We start from the raw sequence: 16,905 nt of genomic DNA, 5'->3' as shown, positions 1-16,905 counted from the left end.
GTTCCGGAGCCGGTTTTGGTTTTTTTGGGTTTTTTTGGGGCAGTTTCGGGTTTCTTTTGGGGTTTTTTTTGAGCGCAATGATGGCGGCGCCCCCCCAGGCCCCGCCCCCCTGACGTAATGAAGGCGGGATTGCAGATCGATCGTTTATTGGTTCTCAATTCCGGCGCAGCGGCCAATCAGCGGCGAGGGATTTAGGCTCGCCCAATCAGGATGCGGAGAGCACGGAAAGCGGCCCGCCATTGGCTGTCGCCCAGCAACAGCAGTGACGTAAGCGTGACTGGGTTCCCGCGCCCAATCAGCGGCGAGGGCGCGAGAGCGCCGCTCTTAAAGGGGCAGCGCCCCCGGGCAGTGCTGCTGTCCACTTCCGGTCACCCCCAGGGACCCCGTGTCCACTTCCGGTCACTCCCAGTGTGTCCCAATGATTCCAGCCCCTCCCGGGCCCCTCAAAACCCCGTAAAAAACCCCAAAACCCCGTAAAAAACCCTTAAAAAACATAAAAACCCCGTAAAAGCCCCAAAACCCCTCAGTTCCCCCCAAAATGCCCGTCACCCTCCCCGGGGGATTTCTGGGGTCCCCCCAGTGATTTTTGGGGTCCCCCCAGTGATTTTCAGGCGATTCCCGCCGCCCCCGGTGGGTTTGGGGCAGTTTGGGGGTTTTTTGAGGTGGTTTTGGGTCAGTTTTGGTTCATTTTTGGGTGATTTTGGGTCAGTTTGGGGTGTTTCAGGGTGATTTTGGGTCAGTTTTGGGTGTTTTTGGGGTCCCTAGAGGGCCATGGCCGCCCAGCCCAGGATCAGCAGGGACAGTTTTGGGTGATTTTGGGTCAGTTTTGGGTGATTTTGGGGTGATTTAGGGTGTTTTTGGGGTCCCTAGAGGGCCATGGCCGCCCAGCCCAGGATCAGCAGGGACAGTTTGGGTCAGTTTTGGGTGTTTCAGGGTGATTTTGGGTCAGTTTTGGGTGTTTTTGGGGTCCCTAGAGGGCCATGGCCGCCCAGCCCAGGATCAGCAGGGACAGTTTGGGTCAGTTTTGGGTGATTTTGGGGTGTTTTTGGGTGTTTTTGGGGTCCCTAGAGGGCCATGGCCGCCCAGCCCAGGATCAGCAGGGACCCCCCCAGCGGCGCCGCCCGGTTGAGTTTGGGGTCCCCGGTGAGGCCGTGGAAGTAAAAGGGGGCACAGAAGAGCCCCAAACCCGCCAGCAGCAGCGACCCGGCCTGGGGAGGAATTGGGGGGAGTTGGGGGGAATTCGGGGAAATCTGGGGGGATTTGGGGGAATTTGGGGAAATTTGGGGAAATCTGGGGGGGTTTGAAAGGGTTTAGGGGGAATTTGGGGGGGATTGGAGGAGTTTAGGGGGGATTTGAGGGGGATTCGAGGGGTTTAATGAGGATTTTGGGGGGGATTCGAGGGGTTTAAGGGGGATTTGGGGGGTTTAAGGGGGATTTGGGGGGTTTGAGGGGGATTTGGGGGTTTAAGGAGGGGGAAGAGGATTTTGGGGGGATTCAGGGGGATTTAGGGGGGATTTGGGAGGTTTAAAGGGGGATTTTGGGGGGATTTGAGGGTTTAAGTAGGGTTAAAGGGGATTTGGGGGGGTCCTGGAGAAGATTTGGGGAAATCTGGAGGGGTTTTGGGGGGGTTGAGGGGTCCCGAGAGGGCAAAAAGGGGAATTTGGGGGGATTTGGGGTGAATTCGGGGGTTTTGAGGTGATTTTGGGGTGAATTCGGGGGGTTTTGGGGTGAATCCGGGGGATTTTGGGGTGAATTCGGGGGGTTTTGGGGTAAATTCGGGGGGTTTTGGGGTGATTTCGGGGGATTTTGGGGTGATTTTGGGGTGATTTCGGGGGATTTTGGGGTGATTTCGGGAGATTTTGGGGTGATTTCAGGGGGTTTCGGGGCTCACCAGGTGCGGGCGGCGGCAGTGCGGCACGGCCAGCAGCGCCAGGCTGTGCAGGAGGTGGAAGCGGTTGGCGGTCTCGTAGAGCTGGGGGCGGTTTTTGGGGTGAATTCCGGATTTTTTGGGGACGATTTCGCCTTTGTTTTCCTCCCCCCTCCTCGCTCACCTCTTTCTGATACTCGTCCCGGTCGCTGCGGCGCATTCCTGAGGGGGGAACGGGGGTCAGGGACCCCCCCAAACCCCCCGGGATCCCCCGGCCCGCGCCCCCCGGCCCCCCCAGCCCCACCGTGGGCCCCGTAGGCCGCGCCCGCCACGGCGGCGGCTCCGCTGAGCGCCCCGAGCCTCCCCCAGGCCGCCGCCATTGCCTCCGCTGCTTCCGCTTCCGCTTCCGCGCCTGCCGCTTCCGGCCGCGGACGCGCCTGCCATTGGGCGAGCCGAGCGTCAATCAAACGGGAGAGTGACCAATGGGAGCGCGAGAGGGCGGTCCCGCCTCCCGGCGGGGGTAGCGCGCCCCCTGGCGGAGGAGAGAGGGATGGCGGCGACCCCCGGGGGGATTTGGGGGGATTTGGGGGGGTCCTGGGGGGTCCCGGGGGGATCTGGGGGGTCCTGGGGGGATTTGGGGGGTCCTGGGGGGGATTTGGGGGATCCTGGGGGGTTTGGGGGGGGTTTGGGTGTCCTGGGGGGGGCTCCAATTCCCCCCCACCCCTTCCCGAGCGGGTTTTGGGGGGTCTGGGGGCTTTTGGGGAGGGCTCGAGTGGATTTTGGGGGGTCCCAAAGGGGCTCGGGGGGGTCTCGAACCCCTCCCGGAGGGTCCCGAGAGCCCCCGAGTGTCCGGGGGGATGAAGATGAGGATGAGGAGGAGGAGGAGGATTGGAATGGGGATGGGAATGGGGATGGGGATGAGGAGGATGAAGATGAAGATGATGGGGATGAGGATGAGGATGAGGGAGATGAGGATGGTGATGAAGATGAGGATGAGGAGGATGATGAAGAAGATGATGGGGATGAGGATGATGAAGATGAAGATGATGGGGATGGGGATGAGGATGAGGATGATGAAGATGAAGAGGATGAGGGAGATGAGGATGATGAAGATGATGGGGATGAGGATGATGAAGATGAAGATGATGGGGATGAGGATGAGGATGATGAAGACGATTTGGGGGAATGAGGGCGATGAGGATGAAGATGAAGATTGGGGGGCTGATGATGAAGGCGGTGCTGGGGGGGTGGGGACCAGGGGATGGCGAGGATGAGGAAGATGAGGAAGATGGGGATGGGGATGAGGAAGATGAGGATGATGGGGATGAGGATGATGAGGATGATGGGGATGGGGATGAGGAAGATCGGGGGGTGGTTTCCGGGCCGGGGATGATGAGGGGGGTTCAGAGGATGATGAAGATGAAGATGAAGATGAAGATGAAGATGAAGATGAAGATGAAGATGAAGATGAAGATGAAGATGAAGACGAGGACGATGCCGGGGGGCGCTGGGGATGAAGATGCTGAGGATGAGGATGGTGGGGATGATGCTGAGGATGAGGAAGAGGATGAGGAAGAGGACGCCAATGCTGGGGGGTGCCGGGGATGAAGATGAGGATGAAGATGAGGATAAGGATAAGGATGAAGATGCCGGGGATGATGCTGAGGATGAGGATGAGTATGAAGATGAGGATGAGGATGATGCTGATGCCGAGGATGAAGACGAGGATGAGGATGAGGATGAGGATGAGGATGATGCCGGGGATGATGCTGAGGATGAGGACGGAGATGAGGATGAGGATGAAGATGAAGATGAAGATGAGGATGATGCTGATGCCGAGGATGAAGATGAGGATGAGGATGAAGATGGGGATGATGCCGAGGATGAAGATGAGGATGAGGATGAAGATGGGGATGATGCTGAGGATGAGGATGAAGATGAAGATGAGGATGAAGATGAGGATGAGGATGAAGATGAGGATGATGCTGATGCCGAGGATGAAGATGAGGATGAGGATGAAGATGGGGATGATGCCGAGGATGATGCTGATGCTGATGCTGAGGATGAGGATGAAGATGAGGATGAGGATGAAGATGAGGATGATGCTGATGCCGAGGAAGGCTCCGGCGGCCCGGGGGGGGCCGGGGGGGCCGGTCCGAGCCCGGCGCCGCCCCCCGGAGGCGGCTCCCGGCGGGAGGGACCAGCGGCCGCTCCCGGTTCGGCTCCGTCGGCCCCGCCATGGCCCCCCCGCCCCCCCCGCCCGCGGCCCCCCGGTGAGCGCGACCCCCCCGCGCCCCCTCCCCACGGCCCGGGGGGCGGCGGGGGGGGGAGGGGCGGCCCGGGGGGGGAGGGGAGGCCCGGGCCCGCCGGGGGGGGCGGGGAGGGGGGGGGGGGAAGGATGGGGAGGGGGAGGGGCGGCCCGGATCGCCCCCCCCGCACGGCGCGGGGGGGGCCGGGGGTGGCCCCGGACCCCCAAATTGGGGGGGGGAGGGGACCGGCGAGGAGGGGGGGGTGCAGAAATGGTGGGGGGAGGGGCCGGGATTTGGGGGGAGGGGCCCGGATTTGGGGGGGGGGGGGGATGCTGTAAGTGGGGCAGGAGCCGGGCCCGGCCCCGGGGGTCTCGGGGGGGGGGAACGGGGGGGCCCCGAGCCCGGAGCGCCCCCCCGGGACCCCCCCGGGATGCTCCGGAACTCCGGTTGCCACGGCGACGCTCCGGGCTCTGTTCCCATGGCAACGGGGGGGGCCGCATCCCCCCAACCCCCCCGGGCGGGGCGGGGGGGGGCCCGGGGGGGGATTTGGGGCCGATCCGGGGGGGGTTTGGGGGGTTCGGGGGGGGTTCCGGGGCTGGGGGGGGGGGTTGGGGGTCCCGGGGGGTTTCGGGGGTCCCGGGGGGGGGGCAGGACCCCCCCCCCTGATTGTTTCTTCCGCTTCTTCTTCTCTCCCCCCCCGCCCCCCCCTCGCCCCTCCCCATTTCCCATCGTCCCTTTGGGCACCGGCCCCCCCCTCCCCCCACGGCGCCCCTCCCCCATCCCTGACCTGGGACCCCCCCGTGACCCCCCCGACCCCAAATTCCCCCCAATTCCCCCCAATTCCTCCCCCAATTTCCCATTTTCCCCATTTCTCCCCCCGTAATTTCACATCTCCCCAATTTCCCTCAAATTTCCCCCAAATTCCTCTTAAATTTCCTCCCCCAAATTTCCCCAATTCCCCCCAAATTATCCCAATTTTCACTCCCATTTCTCTCCCAAATTTCCCCAATTCCTCCCCGTTTTTTTCTCACCTTCCCCCCCCCCATTTCCCCAACTCTGCCTCCAATTTCCCCCAAATTTCCCCCAAATTTCCTCCCCATCTTCCCAAATTCCCTCTCAAAATTCCTCCCAAATTTCCCTCCAATTCCCCCCCAAATTTCCTTATGTTCCACCCTCATTTTCCCCCAAATTTCCCCCAAACTCCAACAAAATTCCTCCCAAATTCCGCTCCAATTTCCCCCCAAATTTCCCCACATTCCACCCACATTTTCCCCCAAATCCCAACAAAATCTCCCCGATTTTTCCCCCAAACCCCCTTGATTTTCCCCCAAATTCCCTCGATTTTCCCCCAATCCCCCCCAATTTTTCCCCCGACTTTTCCTCCAATTCCCCCCAATTTTCCCCCCCAATTCCCCCCAATTTTTCCCCAAATCCCCCGCAATTTCCCCCAATTTTTCCCCAATTTCCCTCAATTTTTCCCCCAATTCCCCCCAATTTTTCCCCCAACTTTTCCCCAATTCCCCCCGATTTTCCCCCAAATCCCCCCCCATACTTCCCCTCATTTTTTCCCCAAATCCCCCCCATTTTTTCCCCAATTCCCCCCCAAACCCCCCCGGGATTCCCCCCAAACTCCCCCCCCACACCTCCCCCACCCCCCACAGCCCCCCCACCGCCCTCCCCCCCCTCCCCTCCCCATAACCCCCCCCTCCCCCACCCCCTCCCCCACCCCCCTCCCCTCCCCCCACCATGCCGCCCCCCCCTCTGGCGCTGGCGCTGGCCCTGGCGCTCTGCTCCGCGCCCCCCCCGGCCGCCCCCTCCTCCTCCTCCTCCTCCTCCTCCTCCTCGGGCCCCCCCCCGGGCCAGGACCCCCCCCCGGACCCGCGGTTCCCGGTGGTGCCCACCCAGTACGGGCGGCTGCGGGGGGCGCGCCGGGACCTGAGCAACGAGCTGCTGGGGCCGGTGCAGGCGTTCCTGGGGGTGCCCTACGCCGCCCCCCCGCTGGGCCCGCGCCGCTGGGCGCCCCCCGAAGCCCCCGCCGCCTGGGGGGGGGTCCGCGACGCCACCGCCTTCGCCCCCGCCTGCCCCCAGAACCTGCGCGCCGGGCCCCCCCCGCTGATGCTGCCCCTCTGGCTCAGCGACAACCTGGAGGCCGCCGGCGCCTACGTGGCGGCGCAGAGCGAGGATTGCCTCTACCTGAACCTCTACGTGCCCACCGAGGACGGTAAATTTACCTGGGGACACACCTGGGCACACCTGGGCACACCTGGGCACACCTGGGACAGGTGTGGACACACCTGGGACAGGTGGGGGACAGCTGGGATAGAGCTGGGTGTGACTGTGGGGCGGCGCAGAGCGAGGATTGCCTCTACCTGAACCTCTACGTGCCCACCGAGGACGGTAATGACACACCTGGGCACACCTGGGGACACCTGGGGACACCTGGGCACACCTGGGACAGGTGGGGGACAGCTGGGGATGGGTCTGGGGTGGCGCAGAGCGAGGATTGCCTCTACCTGAACCTCTACGTGCCCACCGAGGACAGTAAATTTACCTGGGGACACACCTGGGCACACCTGGGCACACCTGGGACAGCTGGGGACACTTGGGGACAGCTGGGGACAGCTGGGGCACACCTGGGGACACCTGGGGACACACCTAGGACAGGTGGGACACACCTGGACAAACCTGAGGACAGCTGGGGACACACGTGGACACACCTGGGCACACCTGGGCACACCTGGGGACACCTGGGCACACCTGGGGACACTTGGGGACAGCTGGTGACACTTGGGGACAGCTGGGGACACACGTGGACACACCTGGGGACACCTTGGGGACGGGTGACGGACAGGGACACACCTGGGACACACCTGGGACACACCCGGATGTGTTTGACACACCTGGGGACAGGTGAGGGAGGGTGGGAAGGGCAGGGTGGGCGTGGCTATGGAAATGGGGCGTGGCCAGGTGAGGTGGGAAGGGACAGGTAGGGGGAGGGGCTCTAACCCCATTGGAGGACACGGCGGGTGGGCGTGGCCAGGTGGGGCACGCGTGCGCAGTGGGGGAGGGGCGTGGCCAGCCCCGCTCAGGTGGGGTCGGGAATGGGGCGAAAAAGAAGAAAATTGGAGCAAAATGGGGAAAAAGGGCGGGAATTGAGGGGATGGGGGCGGGGCGAAGGAGGGGGAGGGGCGGCTCCGCCCCCAAATCGTCGTCCCCGAAATGGGGAGGAAAAACGGAAAATTGGGCAAATTCGGGGGCCAAAATGGGGATGAAAATGGAGAAATCGGGAAATGGGGCAAAACCCAGGAAAAGCGGCCAAAAGAAGGCGGGAAAATGAGGGGGCGTGGCCCGCCTTGACCCCGCCCCAAACTGGGGGAAAAGGGGCGGAAATGGGGAAAATTGGTCAGAAAAGGAGGAAATTGGGAAATTGGGGGGAAAAGCGGCAGAATTGGGCAAATCGGGGTGTGGGGAGCCCCGCCCCCACCGGAGCCACAGCCCTGCCCCCAAGCCATGGCCCCGCCCCCACGCTCCGAGGTCCATCCTGTGTCCATCCAGTGTCCATCGTCCATCCCAATGTCCATCCCAGTGTCCATCCCAATGTCCATCCAATGTCCATCCAATGTCCATCCCAGTGTCCATCCATTGTCCATCCATTGTCCATCCCACTGTCCATCCCAATGTCCATCCCAGTGTCCATCCCAGTGTCCATCCCAGTGTCCATCCCACTCTCCATCCCAATGTCCATCCAATGTCCATCCAATGTCCATCCTGTGTCCATCCTGTGTCCATCCTGTGTCCATCCATTGTCCATCCCAATGTCCATCCCAGTGTCCATCCCACTCTCCATCCCAATGTCCATCCCAATGTCCATCCCATTGTCCATCCTGTGTCCATTCAGTGTCCATCCAATGTCCATCCCAATGTCCATCCCAGTGTCCATCCATTTTCCATCCCACTGTCCATCCCAATGTCCATCCCATGTCCATCCCAGTGTCCATCCATTGTCCATCCGTTGTCCATCCCAGTGTCCATCCAATGTCCATCCTGTGTCCATCCAGTGTCCATCCCAGTGTCCATCCCAGTGTCCATCCAATGTCCATCCTGTGTCCATCCAGTGTCCACTCTGGTGTCCATCCCAACATCCCATGTCCATCCAGTGTCCATCCCATGTCCATCCAGTGTCCTGTTGTCCACCCCAGTGTCCATCCCAGCGTCCCTCTGTCCATCCAGGCCCTCTCTCCGTCCTCTGTCCATCCCAACCTCCACCCCGGTGTCCATCCCAACATCCCGGTGTCCATCCCGGCCACGCCTCTGTCCATCCATCCCGACGTCCACCTCGGTGTCCATCCCAACGTCCCGGTGTCCACCTGCCCTCCGGCCGCACCTCCGACCGTCCATCCCGGCATCCCGGTGTCCATCCCGGTGTCCATCCCGGTGTCCATCCTGGTGTCCATCCCGGTGTCCATCTGTCCTTCAGCCAGGTATCTCTGTGTCCATCCAATGTCCATCCTGTGTCCATCCAATGTCCATCCTGTGTCCATCCCAATGTCCATCCCAGTGTCCATCCCAGTGTCCATCCCAATGTCCATTCAGTGTCCATCCAATGTCCATCCTGTGTCCATCCCAATGTCCATCCCAGTGTCCATCCAATGTCCATCCTGTGTCCATCCAGTGTCCATCCAATGTCCATCTAGTGTCCATCCAGTGTCCCTCTGTCCATCCCAGTGTCCATCCAGTGTCCATCCCAGTGTCCATCCTGTGTCCATCCTGTGTCCATCCAGTGTCCATCCATTGTCCACCCAATGTCCATCCCAACACCCCAGTGTCCATCCCAATGTCCATCCCAGTGTCCATCCTGTGTCCATCCCAATGTCCATCCAGTGTCCATCCCAATGTCCATCCTGTGTCCATCCAATGTCCATCCCAGTGTCCATCCAGTGTCCCTCTGTCCATCCCAGTGTCCACCCAGTGTCCACCCATTGTCCACCCGCCGCCCTCCGTCCATCCCCGCCCGGCCCCTCCCCCGGCCCCGTTTTTGGGCCCTTTTCCCGTTTCCCCCCATTTTCGGGGTTTTTTTCTCCCCTTTTTCCCCTCCCCGGATTTTTGGGGGGGGGGGTGGAAGGTTCCAAATTCCGCTTTTTTCGGGGGGGGGAATTTTTCCCCTTCCCCCCCCCTCTTTTTTTTTTTTGTGGTTCCCCCCCGCCCCCGACCCCGACCCCGTTTTCGCTCCTTTTGGCCCCAAAATTTTTCCTCCTTCTCTTCCCTCGGTCCAGGTTTGCTCGGCAAAAAGCGCGAGGACGGCGCGGCCGGCGGCCCCCCCCCGGACTCAGGTAGTTTTGCTGCATGTTTTGGGGCAAATTCCAGCTTTTTTGGGTGTTTTTCTATCGTTTTTTTGGTTCTTCCCCCCCATTTCTTTTTTTTTTTTTTCTTTTTTTCTTTTTTTTTTCCTTTTTTCTTTGTTTTTCTGGTGGTTTTTCCTCTCCCCCCCACCCCCCACCCCCTTTCCCTTCCCCCCACCCCAAAATTCCGGCCTCCCCAGGGGGGGATTTTTTTGGTGCCTCTTTTGGTTCTTTCTGGCTTTTTTCGGGGGGGTTTTTGGTTCTTTTTGGTTTTGTTGGTGTTTTTCTTTTTTTTTCTTTTTTTTTTTTTGGTGTTTTTTTGGCTTCTTCGCGGGGGGTTTGGGGGAGATTTTTGGTTTTTTGGGTTTTTTTGATGTTTTGGTGGTTTTTGGGTTTTTTTTTTTCCCCCCCCCCTCTGGTTTTTTTGGACAAACCCCTCCCCCTCCCCATGTCCCCCCCCCTTTGCTCATTGTCCCCAAGGGGGGGGACGTTGCCATGGAAACGGCCCCAAAAAAGGGGGGACCCCATCCAGTGACCCCAAAGTGACCCCAAAGTGACCCTGAAGTGACCCTGAAGTGACCCCTGACCCCCCCCAAATCCTCTGACCCTGCTGTCACCTCACAGCGCCCCCCGGGGTGACATTGGGGGTGTCCCCAGGGGTGTCCCCAACTCTGGGATGTCCCCAGGGTGTCCCCAAGGGTGTCCCCAACTCTGGGGGTGTCCCCAGGGTGTCCCCAGGGTGTCCCCAGCTCTGGGGGTGTCCCCAGGGGTGTCCCCAGGGCTGTCCTCACCTCTGCCACTCTCCAAGGGGGTCCCCAGGGCTGTCCCCATCCCCAGGGATGTCCCAAAGGTGTCCCTGGGATGTCCCCAGGCTGTCCCCATCCCTGTCCCCAGGTGTCCCCAGGTGTCCCCAGGCTGTCCCCATCCCTGTCCCCTGTCCCCAGGTGTGTCCCCAGGATGTCCCTGTCCCCTGTCCCCATCCTGTCCCTGGGACGTCCCCGGGATGTCCCTGGGCTGTCCTGTCCCCTCCTGTCCCCTGATGCCACCGTGGTGTCCCCGCGCTGTCCCCACGCTGTCCCCGTGTCCCACGGTGTCCCCACGGTGTCCCCAGACATCCGTGACAGCAGGAAGAAGCCGGTGATGCTGTCCCTGCCCTGTCCCTGCCCTGTCCCCACGCAGTCCCCCTGTCCCCACGCTGTCCCCGTGTCCCCACGCTGTCCCCGTGTCCCACGGTGTCCCCACGGTGTCCCCAGACATCCGTGACAGCGGGAAGAAGCCGGTGATGCTGTCCCTGCCCTGTCCCTGCCCTGTCCCCACGCTGTCCCCCTGTCCCCACGCTGTCCCCGTGTCCCACGGTGTCCCCACCGTGTCCCCAGACATCCGTGACAGCGGGAAGAAGCCGGTGATGCTGTTCCTGCACGGCGGCTCCTACATGGAGGGCACGGGGAACATGTTCGACGGCAGCGTCCTGGCGGCCTACGGCAACGTCATCGTGGTCACCATGAACTACCGGCTGGGCGTGCTGGGTACGGCCGCGGGGACGTCGGGGACATCGGGGACACTGGGGACATTGGGGACATTGGGGGGATTGGGGACACTGGGGACACTGGGGACACTGGGGGGATTGGGGACATTGGGGACACTGGGGACATCGGGGACACTGGGGACATGAGGGACATGAGGGACATGATGGACACTGGGGACATTGGGGGGATTGGGGACATGGGGACATTGGGGACATTGGGGACATCGGGGACATTGGGGGGATTGGGGACATTGGGGACATCGGGGACATTGGGGACACTGGGGACATTGGGGGGATTGGGGACATTGGGGACATTGGGGACACTGGGGACATTGGGGACATTGGGGGACATTGGGGACATTGGGGACATTGGGGACACTGGGGACATTGGGGGGATTGGGACATGATGGACACTGGGGACATCAGGGACACAGCCAGGACACCACAGAGACACTGGGGACACGGCCAGGATGCGTGGGGACACTGCCAGGGACATCGGGGACACAGCCAGGACACCGCAGGGACATTGGGGACATAGCCAGGACACTGGGGAGACCTTGGGGACACGGCCAGGACGTGTCTGGACACGGCCAGGACACCGCAGGGACACTGGGGACACGGCCAGGATGTGTGAGGGGACGCCGCCGGGGACACGTGGGGACACGGCCAGGACACGGGGCGTCCCCGGCGCTGTCCCCGACATCCCCGGCGCTGTCCCCGGCGTCCCCGTGTGTCCCCGACGTCCCCGCGTGTCCCCAACGTCCCCGCGTGCCCCCAGGGTTCCTGAGCACGGGGGACCAGGCGGCCAAGGGCAACTACGGGCTGCTGGACCAGATCCAGGCGCTGCGGTGGCTGCACGAGAACGTGGGGCACTTTGGGGGCGACCCCCAGCGCATCACCATCTTCGGCTCCGGCGCCGGCGCCGCCTGCGTCAGCCTCCTCATCCTCTCCCACCACTCCGAAGGTACCCGCCAGCCCCAAATCCACCCCAAAATTCGCCCCAGGGACCCAAATCCCACAGGAACGGCCCCGAATTCACCTCGGGGTCCCCAAATCCAATGGAAGCTGCCCCGGAATTCATATTGGGGCCCAAACCCCGCGGGAAGGGGCCCAGGATTGGTATCGGGGTCCTGGATGCGCTGGGGACGGCCCCAGAATGGGTTTGGTTTCCTCTGGGGCACTCCAGGGACCCCAAATCCTCCAGATCCTCCCCAGATTTTACCCGGGGACCCTGGTGGGACCCCATCCCAATGTCCCCATCTCCCCAGACCCTTTGGTGGTTCCCCATGACCCCAAACCCTGGTGGGACCCCATCCCAATGTCCCCGTGACCCCAGACCCTGGTGGGACCCCATCCCAATGTCCCCGTGACCCCAAACTCTGGTGGGACCCCATCCCAATGTCCCCGTGACCCCAAACCCTGCTGGGCCCCGATGTCCCCGTGACCCCACACCCTGCCCCACCCCGATGTCCCCGCGTCCCCCGTGGGGCGGTGACACGGCCGCGTCCCCCAGGCCTGTTCCAGAAGGCCATCGCGCAGAGCGGCACGGCCATCGCCAGCTGGTCGGTCAACTACCAACCGCTCAAGTACACGCGGCTGCTGGCGGCCAAGGTGGGCTGCGAGCGCGCCGACACCGGCGCCGCCGTCGAGTGCCTGCGGCGCCAGCCCTTCCGCGCCCTGGTGGACCAGGACGTGCAGCCCGCCCGCTACCACGTGGCCTTCGGGCCGGTGGTGGACGGCGACGTGGTGCCGGACGACCCCGAGATCCTGATGCAGCAGGGGGAGTTCCTCAACTACGACATCCTCATCGGGGTCAACCAGGGCGAGGGGCTCAAGTTCGTGGAGGACTCGCTGGAGAGCGAGGACGGCATCTCGGCCTCCTACTTCGACTTCACCGTCTCCAACTTCGTGGACAACCTGTACGGCTACCCCGAGGGCAAGGACATCCTGCGCGAGACCATCAAGTTCATGTACACGGACTGGGCCGACCGCGACAACGGCGAGATGCGGCGCAAGACGCTGCTGGCCCTCTTCACCGACCACCAGTGGGTGGCCCCGGCGGTGGCCACGGCCAAGCTCCACGCCGAGTACCAGTCGCCCGTCTACTTCTACACCTTCTACCACCACTGCCAGACGGACGCGCGGCCCGAGTGGGCGGACGCGGCGCACGGCGACGAGATCCCCTACGTCTTCGGGGTGCCCATGGTGGGCGCCACCGACCTCTTCCCCTGCAACTTCTCCAAGAACGACGTCATGCTCAGCGCCGTCGTCATGACCTACTGGACCAACTTCGCCAAGACGGGGTGGGTGGGGGGCGGGGCTGGGGGCGGGGCTGGGGGCAGGGCGTGGCCCCCAGAGGTTGGGGGGACCCCGTGGACGCATTGGGGGTGGGACTGGGGGGGCTGGGTCAGAGGGTGGGTGGTTGAATGGTCAGTTGGGTGGTTTGTTGGTCAGTTCATTGGTCAGCTGGGTGGTTTGGTGGTCAGTTGGGTGGTTCATTGGTCAGTTGGGTGATTGGTCAGTTGGACGAAGGGTTGATTGGTCAGTTGGGTGGTTGGGTGGTCAGTTGGGTGGTTCATTGGTCAGTTGATTGGTCATTTGGGTGCTTGATTGGTCAGTTCATTGGTCACTTGGGTGGTTCATTGGTCATTTGGGTGGTTCATTGGTCAGTTGGGTGGTTCATTGGTCAGTTGGGTGGTTCATTGGTCAGTTGTTGGTCACTTGGGTGGTTCATTGGTCATTTGGGTGGTTCATTGGTCACTTGGGTGGTCAGTTGGGTGGTTGGGTGGTCAGTTTATTGGTCAGTTGGGTGGTTCATTGGTCACTTGGGTGGTTCATTGGTCAGTTGTTGGTCACTTGGGTGGTTCATTGGTCAGTTGGGTGGTTCATTGGTCAGTTGGATGGTCAGTTGGGTGGTTCATTCGTCATTTGGGTGGTTCATTGGTCACTTGGGTGGTCAGTTGGGTGGTTGGGTGGTCAGTTCATTGGTCAGTTGGGTGGTTCATTGGTCACTTGGGTGGTCCATTGGTCAGTTGTTGGTCACTTGGGTGGTTCATTCACTTGTGTCACTGACCACCGACTCACCGGTCACTCCCCGCCCAGCCGACTGACCGCTGTCCCCCCTCTCCCTGCCCCCGCAGCGACCCGAACCAGCCGGTGCCGCAGGACACCAAATTCATCCACACCAAGCCCAACCGCTTCGAGGAGGTGGTGTGGACGCGCTTCGACGGCAAGGACAAGCGCTACCTGCACATCGGCCTCAAGCCGCGCGTGCGCGACCACTACCGCGCCAACAAGGTGGCCTTCTGGCTGGAGCTGGTGCCGCACCTGCACAACCTGCACCAGCTGCCCCACGCCTCCACCACCACGCGCCTGCCGCCGCCGCCCGGACCCCCGCGCCGCCCCCCGGCCACCCGCCGCCCGCCGCCGCCCGCCACGCCGCCCGACCGCGCCGAGCGCCGCCACCGCGACGGCGACGACGACGACGACGACGACGACGACCCCGGCGGGCGCCGACGCTTCGCGCCCTTCCCCGGCGACTCGCGGGACTACTCCACGGAGCTCAGCGTCACCGTGGCCGTGGGCGCCTCCCTCCTCTTCCTCAACATTTTGGCCTTCGCCGCCCTCTACTACAAGCGGGACAAGCGGCCGCCGGAGCCGCGCGCCGGGCCGGGGGTCCCGCGCCGCCTCAGCCCCCCGCCCGCCGCCCGCGGCGCGGCGCCCAACGACCTCCTGGGCCACGGGGCGGCCGCCGAGGAGGAGCTGGTGCAGCTGCAGCTGAAGCACCCCGGGGTGGCCCCGGGGGTCCCGCTGGGCGTGGGGGAGCCCCCCGAGGCGCGGCCGCCCCCCGGCCCCCCGGACTACACGCTGGCGCTGCGGCGCGCGCCCGAGGACGTGCCCCTGCTGCCCCCCAACACCATCACCATGGTGCCGGGGGGGCTCCCGGCCCTGCACCCCTTCGGGACCCCCTTCCCCCCCCCCGGCCACAACAGCGCCCTGCCCCACCCCCACTCCACCACCCGCGTATAGGGGGGGGGAGGGGCGCCGGGAACAACCCTCCCCCCCCTCCCCTCCCCCAATAGCGGGGGAGACCCCTCCCCCCGCAGTATCAGGGGAACCCCCCCCCCACCCCCACGAGGGAACCCCCAATTAGGGGAGGGGGGGGCCCCTCCTCCCATCCCCCCCCCCCTTAACCCCGCTGCTGCCGCCCCTCCCCCACCCCGGGCCCGCTAAAAGATTTTGGGGACTCCCCCCTCCCCCACCCCACCCCCCCCGTCCTGCCCCTCCCCCTCCCCGTGGACACCTGGGGGTGCTGAGCCGCATGGGGACCCCTCCCCCACCCTGGGGACCCCCCCTCCCCCCGCCCAAAAAAAACCGCATGGGAATCCGCCCCTCCCCCCCCCTCCTCAGCAGGAATTTGGGGGGGGTCGCCCCTCCCCCAACACCGGAGACCCTCCCCCCTCCCCCCCCAGGACCCCCCGAGAGGGGCGTGGGGGAGGGGCTGCCCCGCCAGGGGGGGGATTTTGGGGACAAACCCCCCCCATCCCCCCCGAAATCGCCGTTGCATGATCCCGACCGGCCGGACCAAAACGAGGCAAAATCCGGCAAAATCCGGCAAATCCCGGGAATTCCGGGGGGGGTCCCAACCCCTCCCCCCCGCCGCGTTCCCCCCGTTCATTTTTTCCCGATTTTCGGTTTTTTCGCCGCTTTCTGTACAAAGAAATTTGTGCCAAACGTGGGGGGAGGGGGGGTCCCGGCCCCTCCCCCCCCCAGCTGCCCCTCCCCCACCCCGGGGACCGCGACCTTTGACCCCCCGGAGCGTCGCCATGGAGACGGGGGAAGGCGGGAGGTCGCGATGACGTCATCGCGATGGCATCGCCGGCATTGGCGCTCGCCGTGGCGACGTCGGCCCTGTGACGTCATCGATCGACGCAGTGACGTCACCGGTCGCCATGGTGACGTCACCATTCGAAATCGCGGTGTCGGTTCCCGTGACGTCATCGGTCGCCTCGTGACGTCATCGATTATATATTTTTTTTACCGCGGTGACGTCACGCCACGACATCACCGGTCGCCGCGGCGATGCCGCCGTATGACGTCACCGGTCGCCACGGCGACGTCACTGTGAGGATGTCCCCGGTTGCCATGGAGATGTCCCCGGTTGCCATGGATACGCCCCCTCCCCTCGCCCCCCGCCCCTCCCCCGCGCGAGAGCATCTATTTTTATTCCCGGGGGGGCCGCGGGGGGGGAGGGGCGGGCGGGACCCCCGCGGGGGGGGGGAGGGGCGGGGGGAGGGGCGGCCCCGCGGGCGTTTTTAAGTAAAAAAAAAGAAAAAAACAAAGAAAAGAAAAAAAAGAGCGAGAAAAAAAAAAAATCAAAAAAACGTCCAAAAAAAAAAAAAATCTGAGGAAAAAAACAAAAAAAAAAATTCCGCGGAAATTTGGGGGGCGGAAAGGGGCGGAGCCTGCGGGAACGGCGCGATCCCATTGGCTGGGAAGGGAGAGGGGCTGGGAGGGGATTGGGATGGACTGGGATGGACTGGGATCAAACTGGGATGGACTGGGATAAACTGGGATGGACTGGGACAAACTGGGATTGAACTGGGATTGAACTGGGATCAAACTGGGATGGACTGGGATGGACTTGGTTGGGACTGGGAGCACTGGGATTGAACTGGGATTGAACTGGGATGGAGTGGAATGGACTGGGATGGACTGGGATTGAACTGGGATGGACTGGGACAAGCTGGGAGGGACTGGGAAGGGATTTAGGAACACTGGAATGAACTGGGACAAACTGGGATCAAACTGGGATGGAACTGGGAGGGGATTGGGATGGACTGGGATGGACTGGGAGGGACTGGGAATGGACTGGGATGGAGTGGGATAAACTGGGAGGGACTGGGAAGGGATTTAGGAACACTG

At 62.9% G+C, this 16,905-nt stretch overlaps 2 protein-coding genes across 6 annotated transcripts; one reads left to right on the top strand and one right to left on the bottom strand.

Annotated features, from left to right (window-relative positions):
• Positions 1 to 129: 129 nt before the first annotated feature.
• TMEM256 (transmembrane protein 256) lies at positions 130 to 2,421 on the bottom strand. The gene is made up of 4 exons (XM_086871896.1): positions 2,172 to 2,421; positions 2,052 to 2,089; positions 1,892 to 1,972; positions 130 to 1,208 (listed from the first exon to the last, which is right to left on the bottom strand). The coding sequence occupies exons 1-4, from the start codon at positions 2,245 to 2,247 to the stop codon at positions 1,065 to 1,067; spliced, it is 339 nt and encodes a 112-aa protein (XP_086728022.1). The 5' UTR covers positions 2,248 to 2,421; the 3' UTR covers positions 130 to 1,064.
• A 3,441-nt stretch (positions 2,422 to 5,862) lies between these two features.
• On the top strand, positions 5,863 to 15,151 carry NLGN2 (neuroligin 2). 5 transcript variants are annotated; one of them, XM_086871727.1, is made up of 7 exons: positions 6,458 to 6,513; positions 8,347 to 8,597; positions 9,390 to 9,446; positions 10,832 to 10,981; positions 11,759 to 11,944; positions 12,494 to 13,283; positions 14,121 to 15,144. In XM_086871727.1, exons 4-7 carry the CDS (start codon positions 10,861 to 10,863, stop codon positions 15,007 to 15,009), a joined length of 1,986 nt encoding a protein of 661 aa, XP_086727853.1. In that variant the 5' UTR covers positions 6,458 to 6,513; positions 8,347 to 8,597; positions 9,390 to 9,446; positions 10,832 to 10,860; the 3' UTR covers positions 15,010 to 15,144. The 5 variants fall into 5 exon arrangements, with proteins under 5 accessions (XP_086727851.1, XP_086727854.1, XP_086727853.1 ...); XM_086871725.1 differs by lacking the exons at positions 6,458 to 6,513; positions 8,347 to 8,597 and adding an exon at positions 5,863 to 6,337 and having other exon boundaries at positions 14,121 to 15,151; XM_086871728.1 differs by lacking the exon at positions 8,347 to 8,597 and having other exon boundaries at positions 6,344 to 6,513.
• The last annotated feature ends 1,754 nt before the right edge of the window (positions 15,152 to 16,905 follow it).

Source organism: Cyanistes caeruleus, chromosome 37 (genome assembly GCF_971803275.1).
Source record: "Cyanistes caeruleus chromosome 37, bCyaCae1.hap1.1, whole genome shotgun sequence".
In the NCBI taxonomy this organism is placed as follows: domain Eukaryota; kingdom Metazoa; phylum Chordata; class Aves; order Passeriformes; family Paridae; genus Cyanistes; species Cyanistes caeruleus.
Note: the sequence above shows the minus strand (reverse complement) of the source record. Positions and strands in the feature narration are given on the sequence as shown.